Source organism: Quercus suber, unplaced genomic scaffold (assembly GCF_002906115.3).
Source record: "Quercus suber isolate HL8 unplaced genomic scaffold, Cork oak 2.0 scaffold_160, whole genome shotgun sequence".
Classification (NCBI taxonomy): domain Eukaryota; kingdom Viridiplantae; phylum Streptophyta; class Magnoliopsida; order Fagales; family Fagaceae; genus Quercus; species Quercus suber.
Window position 1 is genome coordinate 1097060 of NW_027069621.1, and position 19044 is coordinate 1116103.

General features: G+C 36.2%; 2 protein-coding genes across 3 annotated transcripts; one reads left to right on the forward strand and one right to left on the reverse strand.

Moving 5' to 3' along the window:
* Positions 1–1063: 1063 nt before the first annotated feature.
* LOC112030705 (type I inositol polyphosphate 5-phosphatase 5) lies at positions 1064–6806 on the forward strand. 2 transcript variants are annotated; one of them, XM_024063373.2, is made up of 10 exons: positions 1064–1271; positions 1528–1621; positions 1752–1826; positions 2272–2359; positions 2511–2615; positions 2998–3622; positions 4589–4782; positions 4897–5005; positions 6079–6227; positions 6335–6805. In XM_024063373.2, exons 1-10 carry the CDS (start codon positions 1116–1118, stop codon positions 6555–6557), a joined length of 1818 nt encoding a protein of 605 aa, XP_023919141.2. In that variant the 5' UTR covers positions 1064–1115; the 3' UTR covers positions 6558–6805. The 2 variants fall into 2 exon arrangements, with proteins under 2 accessions (XP_023919141.2, XP_065633704.1); XM_065777632.1 differs by lacking the exons at positions 1064–1271; positions 1528–1621 and having other exon boundaries at positions 2276–2359; positions 6335–6806.
* A 119-nt stretch (positions 6807–6925) lies between these two features.
* On the reverse strand, positions 6926–8611 carry LOC112030692 (putative ETHYLENE INSENSITIVE 3-like 4 protein). Its single transcript, XM_065777633.1, is given in 3 exon segments — positions 6926–7610; positions 7612–8004; positions 8006–8611. Coding segments are annotated over 3 exon segments (1434 nt in total). The 5' UTR covers positions 8362–8611.
* Positions 8612–19044: the final 10433 nt, after the last annotated feature.

A 19044-nucleotide genomic window follows, 5' to 3' on the forward strand; every position in this document is an offset into this window, starting at 1 on the left:
TTGTGCCTATGAATTTGATACAAGTCAATTAAAATCAAAGAAGTAAATCCAATTGAAACCATTCTGGTCTTACTTAAAAAAAAAAAAAAAAAAAAAATCCATTGCGTAGAATCTTATTTTATTTTTTAATCTATGGCGTTCGCTTTTAATGGTAGCTCTTTATTATTAGACTAAGACACCAATTGGTTTTTGGTGTAGGTGGGAATTGAATCTCAAATATCTTATTCAACTATAAAAATTTTTATCAATTGACTTAACTAAAACTCACAAATCTTATCGTATCTTACCTTATCTTATTTTATCTTATCCAGCTTGATATTCAAAAGTCAAATTCAAAACAAATTATAAACTTAAACTAAGACTTTAAAGTCGTAGTTTTAAACTAAGACCTTAAACTAAGATTTTAAAGTCTTAAGGGGTGTTTGGTACATGTGTTTGAAAATATGTGTTTTATTATTTGAAGATATGTGTAAAAATATGTATGGGTAAAAAAAGTATAAAAATATGTGTAATGTAATTTAAAAACTGAAAACTTGTATTTAAAAATGTCTACCAAATAATCCCTTAATTTTAATCTTTTTTTTTAAGTTTATAATTTCATATTTTCTTGAATTTCTTTTCTTCTTTTTTTTTTTTAGTCAAGAGCCCTACAAAAATGTATAGATAATGATTGATGGTGATGTGTTTTATTCTATTTTATTTCATTTTTTTTAGGTGGCTATTTTATTTCATTTTTTTGGTAAAAAGAAGATGCATTAATGATGTGATGTTGATGTACTAATGTGTTTTTTTTAGTTAATTGTTGGGCTGGGACCTTCAACGGTTTTTGACTCGTTGCCATTCCGAGTTCCAACTCCCAAGTCATCCGAAAGAGTTGGCGCCAGAATCTCATCCTCTAGAACAGAGCCACATATGGAAAAATAAAATAAAAAATGGTTATCAACAAAATCAGCAAAAATTAAAAATAAATTACAAATAAAATTTGTGGACAATAAAAACAGGGAATTTATTTCTCTCTTTCTCAAATTGTACCACAAAAAAAAAAAAAAAAAATTCAAATTCAAATCAATTCTTGCCCAAACAACCAATAAGATATAGTATTAATTAATGAATGAATGTCTTCGTCAGATAGGTTTTCAAAGTCACATGACAATGTTGATATGATCATCAAAACAGATAGAATCACCGCAGTTGCCGCCGCCTCCGCCATCAACAGCCCTAGTAGTATAGACTCCCCTGACAACCCTATCAAGAACGGAAAGAAAAAGAGGGTACTTTTTTTTTTTTTTAATTTTTATTTTGTGGATGTAATTGTTATTTTCATTCTTTTTTTTTTTTAATTACAAATTTGATGTTTTTTTTATTCATGCATACTTATTTGTTTAGAAGAATATGTAGGTAATTTATTAGGTTTTTTATTTTTTTTCCAATGTGGGAGTAAATTTTTTTAATTTTATTTTTGGGAAATAGAATCTGTACTTATTGGTTTTTTCCTTTTTCATCTTCTGGGGTAAAAAAACAAAAAAGTCTATTATTCCAAAGATTTTCAGTTCAAAGCGAGATGAGAGAGGAGGCTCAGATGAAGATATATTCAAATCAGATGATGGTGGAATTGATCTTGGTATCTTTCTCTCTCCCTCTCTTTCTATTAGGGTAGGACATGCACTACAATTTTAGGGTTTTTTCTTTAATATTATTTAAATAAATGGTTTTGTATTATTTTACTATTATTTTGTTTTTCATTGTTATAGATTTGGAGAAGAGTTTTGCAACAAGGAGAAAAACTTTCTTGGAGACTCATGTATTAAGAAAGGGTTTCACAGCAGGTATGTGTTAGGTCATAGGTGCATATAAGCCCTAAAATTTTTCAACACACTGTTAAATGCAGAATAGTATATTGTGAAAAATATTCATATGACATGACATTGAAAATCTTCTTTTGTTTTTGTGAAACACATTGAAAATCTTCTTAATGTTGATGTTGTGATCATAATAATTTTGTGGGTCCGTTAAGGATTGAATCTAATATCTTCTTGTCTCTCTCTCTCTCTCTCTCTCTCTATAATTTTGGTAGTTTACCTAACAACAATATTTTCTTATTGTTTGCCACATATTTAATTATAAGGGTGAAGAAAAAAATCAAACAGGCACAGTGAAAATCTTGATGTCTGATAATGACCCTTAGGGCTTATCATCTGAAAATGGTTAATCTAAGACTTTAGGAGTTCTGAAAAATGTAGAGCATTCTGTTAATTTCTTATCTACTCTCAGAAAGACAGACCAGTCCTGAGATTGAAGGCCTAAACCTGTCCACATTTGAAGAGTCTATGACGCCAGCAACTGAACTACAAGATATTAGGTATGAATTAATGTTCTTGTTTCTTGTTTTAGTGATCTTTAGTTGCTTTTGATCCGACTCTTATAAGAGAGGAGATTTTAGTACACTGAGTGCACTGAATAATCTCGTCACCATATTTTCTTAACGTGAGAACGCCGTGATTGGGTTGCAGATTATTCGTAGCAACATGGAATGTGGGAGGAAAGACACCCAACAATGGCCTCAACCTTGAAGACTTTTTGCAGGCTGAGGACTCTGCAGACATATATGTACTGGGGTATGATAAAAGTCACAAAAATTTACATTGTTTTGATCTTCTATATATGTCAATTTCATCAAATGACAGACCAATCACATTACAAAGCTTTTGTCTCACAATCTTTGTAAAGCAACATCTTATCAAAAAATAGTTCTTGAGAAAGGATAGCTGTAAATGGAAGATTGACAAGATTATTAGAACCTAGAAGTAGACTTAATGTTTCATGATATGGTATTGCATGTGAAATTCAATTAGAATTCGTGTCTATTTGGTACAACTTATTTTTCAGCCTTTTGAAAATCAGTTGTTTCACTATGACTCTCGCATCTAGTGTTTGCTACTATCAATTTCAATAAAAATCACCTGCTGTCTAACATTTTTCTTCTTCATATATATTCAGGTTTCAAGAAATTGTTCCTCTAAGTGCTGGAAACGTTTTGGTGATAGAAGACAATGAACCTGCAGTAAAATGGCTGGCCCTTATAAGCCAAGCACTGAATAAACCGCAGTTTGAATCCATCTACTCTTCTTCTGATGTAGGGCCTGGTTCCAAAGTCTCAAACAACAACATCACGAGGGACTCATCAAAGTGCACAAGCAGTCTTAACTTCTTCCAGAGGCCTTCTCTCAGAGCAATTAGAAGGAGTTTCAGGCCAGATAGTACTCTTCTTAAGAGCTGTAATTGTCAGGACTCACCTTCCAGAGATAGGTGGAGGGTACGAAAACTTAGTGAACCCTCAGGTAAATTATACTCAGCAGGATCTCATCAGATCGGTCGCCTTAGTAGTGTGGAGGAATACCTTTCCATTGCAGAAATACCTTTCTCACCAACCTCACCTTCCTCACCCTCCTCACCCTCACCCTCACCCACTTCACACAGCCAGATGAGTTACTCTCTTGTAGCAAGCAAGCAAATGGTGGGGATTTTCCTGTCTGTGTGGGCTAGGAAGGAGTTAGTGCCTCATATTGGCCATCTCAGAGTCTCCTCAGTAGGAAGAGGAATAATGGGATGCTTTGGAAACAAGGTAAGTTGAAAGTTAGTTGGTGCAATTCCTCTCGTCTCCTAAGTCTAAGCGTGCGTTTGCCAAGCAATAATTTTAAGTTTTAAGTTTTTTTATTGGGTCTCACGATATTATTCATGGACCAGTCAAATACTGAAAAACGCAGCAATAAACAGTAAATCTTAGGTCCCATGGTACTATTCATTGTTTAAATATTATTTTACTATAGTGTTTTCAGTAATAAATTTTCAATTTTCAACAAAATAAGCAGTATCCAAATAGACACTAAATGTTCGTTTAGCAAAATTATTTTTGCCAACTTATTTTACCATTCAGCTTATTTTTGCTACTACTTATGAGTCTTACTACACTGTTTAATACTATTTGTAAGTCACACTATACTATTTTAACTAACTTTTACATTTATTTACAGTACTTTTAATAAAAAAAAATTAAATTTCAGCAAAATAATCAGATCTCAAACAAATCCTAAATATCTAATATAACAATAGAAAATGCACTGCTGAATTTGGATAGCCTCAAAGCTGGGAGTGCTGAACCTGAATTAGAAATTGATCAATTTTAGATATACAAAATTTTTCACAATTTTTTTTTTTTTTTTTTTTTTTAAATTTTTTAACGTGTTAAGGTGACCCATTTTGTTTTGAGCAGTGTCATTTTTGCATGGTTGAACTATTGTCATCACTTTTATTTTGCTTCAATCACAATAAGCCATATCAATTATTAATCACAATAAGCCATACCAATTATTAAGAAACTTTGAAGAAGTCACATCACTTATTGTGAAATGTTGCAAAAAGCTGTGAAAAATTCCGCTCACTAGATTTATTGTTAGAAATTATTGAACCACTCTACAGTTTTGATGGTGGTCAACCTAGAGCTAATTTTGTGGTTTATTAATAAAATAATGTTTATTACACACACTTTTTTACACGCAAAAATTGCATTAATACGAGATTTTCTTTACAGGGATGTATATCAATGAGCATGTCATTGCACCAAACAAGCTTTTGCTTTGTATGCAGTCACTTGGCTTCTGGGGAGAAGGAGGGAGATGAACTAAAGAGGAATGCTGATGTGTGTGAAATTCTGAAGTGTACACAATTCCCTAAGATATGCAAGAATCCAAATAGCAGAGCCCCAGAAAGAATTAATGATCACGAGTATGTTAATTGGAATAATTGATCTCCTTTCATCTTTTTCCTCTTTTCCCATTCATTTATAGTTCTCTGTATATTTAATGTATGATTTTTGTTGTTATTATTATCAAATTTCAGTCGAGTAATTTGGCTTGGAGATTTGAATTATCGGGTAGCTTTGACCTATGAGGAAACAAGGGTTCTGTTGGAGGATAATGATTGGGACACTCTCCTGGAGAAGGATCAGGTTTGTACTTTAATATGCCCACCACAAGCCTTTCAATATAGTCGTTGTCATTGGAATATTACCTTTATGACAATTTTTTGGGAAGCAGCCTCAAGGAAGAACTTCAATTAAAAACTCTTACACAAGCTTGTGGACATTTTTCAATGTATTATAAGCAATTATTGAATAAAGAGTAGTATTACAGCCCTAAATTATTTTATAACATTTTTACAAACGGGTGTTATAACTAATTTTTACTAGTTCTCATCTAAGCTCACAACAAACATTATTTTATTTTATTTTTTATTAATAATTACTTACCACATCGTGATTTGTGAAAAAAATTTATAAAAAAAAATTATATCTCTAGTATTTTCTTTGAATAAATTATTTATAAAGCATGAGGTATAAGTATAATCTACCTTTGAGAAGTTGAAAAAAAGTAATATTGGTGATTGAAAAGTATATATATATATATATATCCATTTGAAGTTATGATTCACAAACATTCGAAAGGATATTATTTATTTTTTTCCCTTTGAGGTAAATGATAGAAATATCCAAATTAAGCTTTTCTAGACAAAAGAACTTTTGAGCGAGAGAAAGAGAGGAGGTGGGGGAATTCTATATGAAGATTGAAGAGCCTGGAAATTATTTTGTGGCCATGAATTCAAATTTTGTTAAAATTGCATTCATGCAGGTTTTGAATACGAATAACAAACACACTATTTAAATGCAGTAATGGTGCATGAATGTTATGTATTGTTTGAAAATACAACTAAATGGATGTCATAAGCAAACTGTGGAAACACTTCCTTAGTATTTTGGAAAATACTAAATTTACTACTAATTTTTATTTTTTTTTAACTTAAGAAATAACATGACAATGAATATGTCAATGTCATTTCAACAATATCATAAATAAATTTATAAATTACGTTTCTATGATTGGCATCATGTCTATTGTAAATTAAACGTATATAGTAATTTTATATTATCCTTAACATTACTTAGTTGTTTTATGTAAGAATTATCCTGCTTTGATTTATTCTTACGTGTTGCTTGGCTAACCAACTTTTGAACATTGGGTGCAGTTGAATTTAGAGAGGGAAGCAGGTAGAGTATTTCATGGTTTTGATGAGGGAAGGATATATTTTGCCCCCACTTATAAGTATACACACAATTCAGATTCTTATGCTGGGGAAACAGTCAAATCCAAGAAGAAACGCCGCACCCCTGCATGGTACTCTCTCTTTTTCAACCTTAATAAGAGTGAATTAACTACCTAAAATCTTTGCATTGTATATATTGACAATGGTATTTAACAGTTTGAGCTTGATTGAGTTTCAGGTGCGATAGGATATTATGGCGTGGCAATGGCATTGAGCAGCTATCTTATATTCGTGGAGAATCAAGATTCTCGGATCACAGACCTGTGTGTGCTGTCTTTACAGTGGAAGTGGAAGTAGAGAACAAGAACAATAATAGGTTCAGAATGGGCTATACATGCGCTGGTCAAAGATTTGATTTTGAAGATTGCATTCCTCAAAGGCACAGTTTGTATGAGTTGTAATCAAATGTGCAATTCTTGTATATTTCATTAGGGTATTATGGAAGAAGAGGGTATGAGACTCTTTTGATTTTTTTTTTCAGCTATATCTTTTAACTTTTTCTTTGTAGAAGTATAACAAAATTAAGAGATTATATGGAGTATATAAGTAGGACACTAACTACAAAATTACATTTAATTTACATCTATATCGTTGTAATAAGGCTTTGATATTCGATCGATATTGATAGACATGGTAGCATATGCATTACAAGAAATGGGAACAGGGGAAGGAAACATAATATTGTATAAGATTTCATTTCTAAAGCTACAAAAGTTGATATAAATATATAAGCTATGAAGTAAAGCAACATGTGCAGCCAACTTTCTGTTTAAGCTTTGCTTCACTCAAATCCCAAATCCCAAATAGAAGTTGCTTCTGGATCATCTGAGCTCTCCTGTAACGAATTTAGATTCAAGTTCATGTTTTCTCTTAGGATCTCAAATGCTCCATTTAGAGCCACATCTTCAATCCCAGCTCCCCAGTTGCTTGCATAATCTACCATTGAACTTCCTGAGGCCTGATCACCAACTCCCTCTATACTTGCATCACTGTTCTGATTAGCCTTTGCTAGCTCCATAGTCATCCAGTCAGGTAACATTGGCCAATGTGTTTCAAAGGAGAGAGGAAGGGGATCATAGGAGGGGATGTTTCCTTGGTCATAATTGACTTCCTTTGTGGAATAAACACATTGATATTCATGTTCCATCCTCAAGTTCTTGTCCACAAAGCCCAAACTATGTCACTCTGTGGACACTGAGAGTTTTTGGCAAGCATACAATGTGTCCATGGAGGCCTGTTCATCAAACACGCACTTCCTTTTCTCATTGCTACATACAGTACTACTAGTACTAGATCCTCCTTCCTTCACCTTTACATTCTGATCATCTTCAATCTTGAGGCATTTCTCAGTATGTTGTAGAAGGGCTTCTTCTTGGTTCACCACCTTAGACCAAGTTGAAGTCTCTTTAGATGTCATCTTATCTTGCAAACTCTTAGACTGTTTAACGAGCCTTCATCTTATCCAAGTTAGGAGACATGTGCTTGATCACTGCAACCAAAACAGTAACTTTCCAAGCCTTTTTAAGGTCATGAGGCTTCCTATAAGGAGGTGGACCATGTTCCTGAGAGATTCCTTCTTGACCCCACCAAAGCTCTTCCCCTGTGGGCCACCAAGGAGGTGGTAGACCCCTCTCTAGTGGAAACTTCCTTTGGGGAGGGATACAGTGTTGCATTAGAGCAGATAGAAGAGACCCCAAAGTAATATCTTGCAAGTCATGAAGCATATGCATATAAGAACTTGGGTCTAATTCATGACTTTCTTGGTCCAAGACTGGCAAGAAATCAGCAATGGCAAGAGGAGCATCTTGATCAAATCTGACTTTTTCTTTCCACCAGTGGCGTAAACTCAGATGAGCCAGTGACAGGCTTTCCTTTCTCTGGGACTATACCATAGACGAAACCTTGTGCTTTACAAACTTCCATGATCTTCACCATGTACATGAGGATAGAATCTTGTGCCCTTGACATCTTTTTCCGACAAGATGCGTCTTCTTGTTTTGCCAATGACTCAGGCTCTCCATGAAGCTTCTCCTTGAGCTTTTGCAAGCGCATCCGATCCTTCCACATGCGCTTCTTGAGCTCATCGTAGCTGATATCTTCTGCTTCATCTTCACTATTACTTATGGGGTCATTTCTCCGCGGAATTCCACCATGGTTGCACTCATATTTAGCTATAAAAATGTGTATAATCAGATATATAGTCATGCATGCATGTAATATAGGCCGCTCTCTCTATATATACAAGGGTATCGAAGAGCTCAATGGCGGTTTTTGAGCAGGAATAAAATTGGGAACATAAATGTTAAGGCTTAATAAGGACAAGTTACCATTAACGAGGTGATTGGTGACCCCAAAGTTTCTTGAGAGGGTAAGGAGATCACGTGGGGGATATAGGAATTTGAGGAAATTGTACTTTCTGGCCTGTAAGTGAGTGATGCAACAGAGACAATTAGCAGAAGACAGCTCTTGATTTCTCTTGCTTGAGGGACATATACTTACATACGCCTATCTTGCATGCTTGTTCGTAACAAAATTTAATATATAAGGAATACTATTCAAGATATGCGGCAATATCATATATGCTTGTTCACTTACTATATATATCACATTTTTTTCCAATTAAAAACTAAAAAAATACATGTTTTAATATTATCTTTAAGTTAATGAGCTGATCCTGATTCTTGACTAAGGCTCCTGATGACTGATGAATGATGATGTAAGAACAAACGTAGAAGGGTGAAACGGATGAAGTTCACCGCCATCAACATGAACAATATTTAGCCAGTCACTCATGTATATATATTATATTGTTAAGTGTTGAATTTGAATAAGCAATTAATGGGGGGTAATTAATTTATCATTTCTAGCTAATATAGTTAACCTAACATTATGAGTCCGTTTGGATAGAACTTATTTTGCTGAAACTGAAAATTGAAAACACTGTAGCAAAATAATTTTTAAATGTGTGAATAGTGCCGTGAGACCCATTTTTAATGAAAATGTTGCTGAAAAGTAAAGTTTGTGGGTCTCATGAATAGTGTACGGGACCCATTTATGTGCTGAAAAGTCAAAAATTTCGGCTATTGTTCATACACAGTGCATGAACAGTAGCCGTTTCAGCTAAATTTTGTCTCTAAAACGCGTGGGTCGGTTGCCTTTTGATGGTACGGTTATTGTGGACTCAATTGGTTTCTCTGGGGGTCTATGGCCTATGTGGAATGCTAATAAAGTGGAAGTTACTCCTATGGCTAAGACTGAACAAGAAATTCACATTACTGTTAAGGTACGAGCTTCTAACTTTTCCTGGCTTTTTTCAGCAATATATGCTAGTCCTAGATTTGCTGAGAGGTCTATTCTTTGGAATAATCTGATGCACACTGCGGAATTGCATAGTATGCCTTGGGTGATTGCAGGGGACTTCAATGAGCCTCTAAATAGTTCTGATAAGTTGGGCGGCAGAGAGGTGAGCATTAGCCGATCACTTCTGTTGAAAGAGTGTTTAGATAAATGCAATATGGTTGATTTGGGTTTTTCGGGTTCAAGATTCACGTGGACCAATCGGAGGGATGCCCATATTCTCATCCAAGAAAGAATTGACAGGTTCTTTGTGAACACTGACTGGTGCACCCTTTATCCTGAAGCCCGTGTGACCCATTTGACTAGATGCCACTCTGATCACAATCCAATTTTATTGGAAACTAATCCTACTAGTTGGGCAAGGCAGAATAGGCTCTTCAAGTTCCAAAGCTTCTGGCTCTCGGATCCTTCTTTTCCTCAAGTGGTTCAAAATGCTTGGACAAGGGCTGCGTGCCTCAAGGAAGCCATCAGTGAGTTCTCCAAAGATGCTTTGGATTGGAATAGGGAGCATTTTGGTAATATCTTTGAGAAAAAGAATAGACTTATGGCTAGATTAGGGGGGACTCAGAAGGCATTAGCTGTGTGCCCCTCTGTCTCTCTTGTGGATTTGGAAAGGAAGCTTCAGGCAGATTTATGTGGTGTGCTTAACCAAGAGGAGGAATTATGGGCGCTCAAGTCTAGAGTCAATTGGATGCTGTTGGGAGATAGAAATACTTCCTTTTACCATATCTCCACGCTGGTTAGAAGGAAAAGAAATTCCATTACAGCTATTATGTCCAACTCAGGGGAGTGGTTGCATGGTGAAAGAGAAGTGAAGGAGGTTATTCGGAATGGGTTCCTTGAGCTTTTTACTACCTCCCATAGTTCGTCTACCCTAAAGAGCCTGGCTGGTTCATCTTGGCAAGCCCGGCTCACGGATGAGGAGCGTGACAGTATTGGAGGGGAGGTTTCAATTGATGAGATCAAGGCAGGGCTGTGGTCTCTTAAGGCCTTCAAAGCTCCAGGCCCCGATGGTCTTCATGCGGGTTTTTTCCAGCGATTTTGGCTTATTGTAGGCAACTCAGTGGTGGAAGAAGTTAGTAGGATTTTTGCTGATATGGTTGTTCCTGAGGCGTTAAATAGGACCCACATTACCCTTATCCCTAAAATTCCCGGTCCAGAAACCCTTAGTAACTACCGCCCTATCAGTTTGTGCAACACGGTGTATAAGATTGTCTCTAAGATTTTGGTTGCCCGGTTGAGGCCTTTTCTTGGCAAGCTCATTTCTCCCTGCCAATCTGCTTTTGTCCCTAGGAGAAGGGGAACGGATAATACCATCATTGTTCAAGAGCTCATTCACACGATTAGTAGAAAGAAGGGGAAGAATGGTTTTATGGCGATTAAGATAGACCTGGAAAAAGCGTATGATAAGCTTGAATGGGATTTTATCAGAGAAATGTTGGTTAGAATCAATCTCCCTCTTAATCTTATCAAGCTAATGATGAGCTGTATATCGACTGTTTCCACGTCCATTTTGGTGAATGGGGGAGCTTTAGAGCAGATTATTCCATCGAGGGGTATTAGACAAGGGGATCCTCTTTCCCCATATATTTTTATTCTCTGTATGGACTACCTTGGCCAACTCATCGAAGAGAAGTGTAGTGCTAATAGATGGCACCCGGTCGAGGCTAATAGGAATGGTTTAGTGTTCTCGCATCTTTTCTTTGCGGATGACCTGGTTTTGTTTGCCAAAGCTGATCATGAAAATTGTTATGCCATAAGAGAGGTGTTAGATCTTTTTTGTAGCCAATCGGGTCAAACTGTGAGTGGAGCTAAGTCTAGGGTCTATTTCTCCCCAAATGTGGACAGGGATAGTAGGGATGAGTTGTGTGACATTTTGGGCTTCCATTCCACACCTAATCTTGGTAAGTACCTGGGGGTTCCCATCAAACATCCTGGTCCCTCTTCTCAAGATTTTAATTTTGTGCTTGATCGAGTTAAGCAGAAGTTGGCGGGTTGGAAGGCAAATCTTCTGTCTTTGGCAGGTCGATCTGTACTTGTGAAGCATGTATCTTCTACCATTCCTAACTATGTGATGCAATGTGCCCACCTACCTAATAAAGTTACTGAAGGCATTGATCGAGTCAACAGGAATTTTCTATGGGGCTCGACGGAATCAGTGAAGAGAATGCATTGGGTCGGTTGGGATAAAATCACTAAGTCTAAGGATGAAGGGGGTTTGGGCTTTCAAGCAGCTAAGGGTAGGAATATGGCACTCCTATCTAAGCTCAATTGGCGTTTTCATACAGAAGGGGAGTCTCTATGGGCTAAAGTTCTTAAAGGAAAGTATTGCAACCCTCGGAGATTGAGTTCTAGTAATAGAGATAAGCTGCCATGCTCAAGGGTTTGGGCAGCAATAAAAAAAGGGGCTGATACCTTTCAAAAGGGAGTGAGGTGGACTTGTGGTAGAGATAGTAGTCTCAACTTTTGGACTGATAATTGGTCCAAGTTTGGAGCTTTAAGGCAAATCATATGTGGACCTATGTCTAGGGAAATTGCAACTCTGAGGGTAAAAGATGTGGTTTCCACTTCCGGATGGAATTGGCCTGTAACTTCCTTCGAATTTCCGGATTCTATCAAGCAAGAGCTTCAAGCTATGCCCTTTGCTTTGGCAGCCCGTGGAGAGGATAAACTAACTTGGAAGGAGTCCGAGCATGGCTTATTTAACCTTGGATCAGCTTACAAGCTAACCACAAAGCAGGGTAATGAAGATTCTTTCAAGGGTAAATGGATTTGGAAGGTTAGGATTCTTCCTAGAATTCAATATTTTGTGTGGCTTTGCTGTCATGAGAGTATTGGGGTGAAGGAATGTCTCAATCGAAGGGGCATGTTGGCTGATACTTAATGCCCTCTTTGTCATGCCTCTAGTGAATCCATTTTGCATGCCCTTCGTGATTGTGGAGTGGTTAAGCAAATCTGGTACCAGCTGGGTGAGAACAGGGGTAATAGTCCATTCTTCAGTTGTAATTTGCAGGATTGGCTGGAGATGAATGGTACAAATCAGCGAAGGGTTGGTCAGCATGCTATGTCCTGGAGTGTAGTTTTTCTTTTTGCCATATGGCTCATTTGGAAGCAAAGGAACCAGGTCGTGTTTAAGGAGCAAAGGCAGAATCCTTGCTTAGCCAAGGACATTACTCACAGAGCGCTAGAGTTCCAATTCTATGCTAGTCCTTTTAAGGAAGCTGTCACTAGAGTTTGCAAACCTATTCGATGGAGTAAACCTGCTAATGGATGGGTTAAATTAAATACGGATGGATCCTCTCTTGGTAATCCGGGTCTAGCAGGGGGAGGAGGCCTTATCCGAGATGAGGAAGGGAAATGGATTGCCGGATTTGCTCGTAGGATTGGAAAAACCACCAGCTTCATTGCTGAATTATGGGCTCTTCGTGATGGCCTTAATTTGTGTATCAGCCATAACTTTGCTGCTGTGGAAGTGGAGTTAGACGCCAAAGCTATAGTTGATGCTATTACTAATCCGAACTACATCAATGTTTTTGTTTCTTCTATCATGGATGACTGCAGGCTCTTGGTGTCTCGGATTCCTCAGGTTTGCTTTAGGCATTGTTATCGTGAAGCTAATAGATGTGCTGATGCCCTCGCCCGTATGGGAGGTTCTCAAGCATCTGATTTTGTTCTTCTCACTGGTCTGCCTGTGGACCTTGTTCATCTGTTAGATTTTGATTTGCATGGTTTGTACCTGAACAGGTTATGTCCTGTGTCTTTGGTTTCCTCTTAGTCTTTTATGAATTCCTTTAAACCAAAAAAAAATAAAAAAAATAGAAAGGTCACTGCATGTATATGATATACAAGTTATTTATGTGTTACTTTTTGAATAAATTCTAGTATTGTATTTAATAAATTTTCACTAAAATGGTTCCATGGGATTCTATGTACTAGTTTGGTACTCTGTTGCAATGTTCTAAATATTGTTTCGGTATGTTCATTGGAATGTAATATTTTGGTATATTTTGGTATCGAAATATTTCAAGGTATTATTTCGGAATTACCATTAATATAATAATAATAATAATTGTAAAAAATAATTGTATAAGGGATTTTTGGTGGAACCAAGGTGGAATAAATAAAAACAATCAAGCTACCAATCATATTTTATGACTAGCTTTAAATAGAAAAGCATATCAATCATATTTTATTACAAAATTTGTAAACTTTTTATGACAAAATTGATATTCCATTTTAACATTTTTCTATTCAATAATGGGCTGCGTCTCTTTCGCATACTGTGTAATGAGAAATGACTGACTTTTTCAGTTTATGAACACACTGTTACACAGTGTGAGAAAGAGATTTTCCCACAACAAGCTTGTGCGTAATTCACGTTATTAGTTTATAAAAAGGGTTGTGTTAACAGGTATCGCAAGATGGAATTTTGTGGTTATTGCTCTTTTTTCATTGATAAATACACAAGCACCTAATGGGTTTTGAACTTGCTATCTCACCCTCCATCTGAGTTACAGTTGTTTGGTAATTTGGTCTCTCTATTAATTTCTTGTGAATATCAACTTAATGTGAACAATGATTGCTAGAAGTAACTCCGATTCTTGTTATTGCAACAAATTGGTTCGATTATCTGAATGATAAATTACCCTGTTATCTTCTTTTAGTGTAGTGGTCTCTGTTTTTTACAGGGCAATACTAATCTCATCTTCTTGGGTGGGGATTTTATTGGGCATGGTTAGTGGGACTAGCTACAAATTTACTAATTTGGGAATGTGGGCTCCTGCCAGTTGGCAACGTGTTTCAACTGCGTGATATGACTCTCAATTAAGGCACTTACAACCTTAGTATTACCACAACAAACCAAATTATTAGTAGAGGATGAGGACTTCTACCATAAGAGAAAACTGATGAACAGAAAAGAAAGAACAAATCCATTCTATTAGTTAATGAGAACTATAAAACAATGGCTGAATGTGTGTTGGATCAGCTTTTAGCTTTCATCTTTTAAGGGTATTTGCTTAGAGCATCCGCACTGGGAAGGCCAAATGCCAAATGCAAAGAAAATATGGCATTTCAAGCCCAGAAACCTCAGCAGCTAGAATTGTAAAACCTAACAATTGTAAATTTTTTTGCAATTGTGATACAGTGCAATTCTACATGTAGAATTGCACTGTAGCACAATTGCAAAAGAAAATATTAATATTTTATCTCTATCTCTCTCATCTCTGTCTCTCATCTCTCATCTCTGTCTCTCCATCGAGCTTCACCAGAAGTAACCCACAGCATAGCCAACCTAGCACCACAGATTAGACACCAACCAAACCCAGCACCACAACCACGACCCACAACCCACGACCAAACCCTGCAACACAATCATGACCCACAACCCACGGCCAAGCCGACGGTGACACCCACAACCCACGGCCAAACCGACGGCGACGCCATTGAGCATGGCCAAACCCATAAATTTGACTTGCATAACCAACAAAAACCCACCGGAGCACAACCAACAAAAACCCACCGCCGAAGCATAGACCCACGATCCACAACTGGAGCACAGATCGAAGCAAAATCAAACCTAGATAAGTAACAGAGAAGTGAGACAGGGGAGAGAGAGAGACCACAACCACGACCCACAACCCACGACCAAACCCTGCAACACAATCATGACCCACAACCCACGGCCAAGCCGACGGTGACACCCACAACCCACGGCCAAACCGACGGCGACGCCATTGAGCATGGCCAAACCCATAAATTTGACTTGCATAACCAACAAAAACCCACCGGAGCACAACCAACAAAAACCCACCGCCGAAGCATAGACCCACGATCCACAACTGGAGCACAGATCGAAGCAAAATCAAACCTAGATAAGTAACAGAGAAGTGAGACAGGGGAGAGAGAGAGAGGAAGGAATGAAAAAATGAGAGAGGAGGAATAAAAAAAATGTTTTTCATGTTTGCCTTTTGAACTTAAAAAATAATATTTTAATAAAATGATAAAATAATATAGTTTTTGGATGCTGAAGGTATTGTAAAATTGTATGTTATATAAGTGATAAAGTGGCTTTTTGAGATGGTAAAATTGAGTAAGATTAGAATTTCCAATGCGGATGCTCTTATGTACAGCTTTTTAAATTTTAAATTTTTTTTTTACCATCGCACACCTTTAGCGTGATGGTTACTCTATAAGTATTAGTACCTGTGGGGTGTGGGGGGATAAGGTCCGGAGTTCAAGTCTCTAGAAGAGAGTTTCATACATATATACACTTAGGCTAGAATTTCTACGTTGTATCAGAAGGGTCATTTTTTTAAGGCACAACTATACTTTTTCCTACTTTCAGCAAATCCAGTGATAGACCATGACAGGTCCTGCTGTTTCAAACACTTTCCTTTCATGCATAGCAAGTTAGAAAGACAATGGGGAATGCTCCTTTCTGTGGTTAACAAGACAAATTAGATCAAATTGGAGTCATCACTGTGTCTTTGATTGTTAAGTATAGCCGGAAGGTAGTTAAAGAAGCTTTATCTCATTTTTTTTTTTTTTTTTAGTTTTCTAAAAACTATTTAATGTCTTTTTTGACTTTTTCCTGACTTTTTTTTATTATCTTTTTTGCACCTTTAACAAACACGATACTAGCTAACATCTCTTTTAAAAAAAACGTAAGTTTTTCTCCTTCAATTGTCTTCCCCTTACCTAGACATGGCAAAACGGGCGGGTTGGGTCGGGTTCGGGTCGGGTCAATCGAGTTACGGGTCAAAATCGGGTTCGGGTCAATCGGGTTGTGGGTCGGGTCGGGTTGACCCGTATTTTTTACGTGAAATTTTTTTTTTTAAATTTTTTATAAAGAAAACAATATGTATCTGCTATTTGAAAAGTTATGCAACAAATTATTTGATGTAAAATGCATTATTTTGAATTCATCACTTATATCAAGAATGAACTCACTTAAATTTATTAATACTTATTCAATAATTTTAAAATTATACAAATCCTAACATTACTATCTAAAATAAAATAACACAAAGATAAGTAAAACAAATACACAAGTTTTATTTCTACACAATATCAACATTCCAAAATATAAAACAAAATTATAAATGACTTATTGGATAACTCATTTGATAAAGAATAAAAACATATAAGAAATTTACAATTTTGAAAATTAATTTTATAATCTATTATCAGTTGTGGTTGACACTCTATTTCAATTTGAGATATACTCTAAAATTTGATTGCTTACTTATTTATACATGGTCTCTTTTATGAATATCATATTATTGTTAAGCAACACACACTTTAGGAAATATCATAATTTATTTTGAAAAGCCGTTTATTTTGGACATAAATTATTAAAAAATAGGTCTAATTATTCATAATTTATGCTAATTTGATACTTTAGCTTCATTATTTTCACACTTGTGAATGTTTCTCACATGTCTACAATTTTAAATCTATATAAAACAAATACACAAGTTTTATTTCTACACAATATCAACATTCCAAAATATAAAACAAAATTATAAATGACTTATTGGATAACTCATTTGATAAAGAATAAAAACATATAAGAAATTTACAATTTTGAAAATTAATTTTATAATCTATTATCAGTTGTGGTTGACACTCTATTTCAATTTGAGATATACTCTAAAATTTGATTGCTTACTTATTTATACATGGTCTCTTTTATGAATATCATATTATTGTTAAGCAACACACACTTTAGGAAATATCATAATTTATTTTGAAAAGCCGTTTATTTTGGACATAAATTATTAAAAAATAGGTCTAATTATTCATAATTTATGCTAATTTGATACTTTAGCTTCATTATTTTCACACTTGTGAATGTTTCTCACATGTCTACAATTTTAAATCTATATTTTTAATTTTACTGTAACCAGATTATCTTGGCATGTACTTTGTTATTTGACATCTAAAAATATTTACTCATTACAGAATGTTCAACCATTTATCTTTTAATTAATTTATATGTAATTATGTAAATGTATCAATTGTTTCCTTAAAGTTCACAATAAACAATTAAACCAATATTGTCTTAGTTTTACTATTTTTTTACCCAAAAAAAAAGTTTTAAAAAAGGGTTCGGGTTCGGGTCGGTTCGCGGGTCGGGTCGGGTTGACCCGTAAAAAACACAGGTCGGGTCACGAGTCGACCCGTTTTTGCTTCGGGTAAAAAAAAATCGAATTCAGATCGGGTATTTTTCGGGTCGGGTTGGGTCGGATCAGAAAATTCTGACCCATTTTACCATGTCTACCCTTACCCCTCAAAAAAAAAATAAAAAAATTAATTGTCTTCCCTTTCTATCTTTTTCTATCCCAAAATAGAGAATTGTCCTTGCTGGTTACTTCTAGTACAATAGGACCTACTTCCTAGCATCCAACAAGTTTACTTCTCTTTTGACCTCATCCCTTCTTTTTTTAGTAAAAAGACGGTACATGTCATTTAAGGTAGGCCGTCAAAATTGACTTGAAGTACAGGTGGTATATCTTTTATGGCTAAGTTCGGTATTACACATTTTGACACAATAAATATCATAACTTGTCACATAAAGAGTTATGGTCGATGGAAAGATGTCTTCACATAAACTTATTATCACTTTTTTCACCGATCATAACTTATTATATGTCGAGTTGTGATATTTATTGTGCTAAAATGGGTTACACTAGACTTACACATCTTCCATTGCTGCAACTGAGAAATAGATATTGCTCTATCTCTTTTTAGTAAAGGTTGTCCTTTTTATTTATTTATTTAGATAAAAAGGAGAGTATTATTTAAATATATATAATACTCCATCATGCAACTGGCATTACCGCCTTTACGGGACATACTCTAATCGTCCCATACAAAACCCAACATGGAAACCTGGTTCATCATCCTTGTCTCTCTCTGCATCTCAGCCCTTCTCAAATTTCTCCTCAACCTCACCACCAACAACAAAGTCTCTGAAAACAATAAGCTCCCTCCTGGACCCCACACCATTCCCCTCATTGGCAACTTCCTATGGCTCCGCAAACCCTTCTCTGAACTAGAACTCATCATCCACAAACTCCATGCCAAGTACGGACCCATCATAACCATTTACGTAGGCTTTCGCCCGGCTATCTTCGTTGCCGACCGCTCTCTAGCTCACAAAGCTCTAGTCCAAAACGGTGCCGTTTTTGCTGACCGCCCAACTCCTCCACCAACAGATGCGGTCATATCTAGTAACCAACACAATATCAGCTCTGCTTATTACGGTCCCACATGGCGACTCTTTCGTCGCAATCTCAGTTCAGAGATTTTCCACCCTTCACGCGTGAAATCCTACTGCCGCTCGCGCAAGTGTAATAAGAGATCTAATTAGACAACATCCAATTTCACATTAACGTTTGGATTCACAACTTAAGATTCCATTTCCATGAAATTAGCAAAAATTCCCTTTTTTTTTGGGGGGGGGGGGGGGGGGTTGTGGGGGGACTGGCAAGCATACCACGACAGCAGGAAGATGTTAGAGACACA

What these genes read in the sequence shown, in the direction of transcription:
- LOC112030705 (XM_024063373.2), top strand. Translation starts at nt 1,116, where the DNA reads ATGTCTTCGTCAGATAGGTTTTCAAAGTCACATGACAATGTTGATATG. An exon ending in ACTGAACTACAAGATATTAG is followed by an intron (nt 2,360 to 2,510) that starts GTATGAATTAAT and finishes ATTGGGTTGCAG; the next exon opens with ATTATTCGTAGCAACATGGA. An exon ending in GCAGACATATATGTACTGGG is followed by an intron (nt 2,616 to 2,997) that starts GTATGATAAAAG and finishes ATATATATTCAG; the next exon opens with GTTTCAAGAAATTGTTCCTC.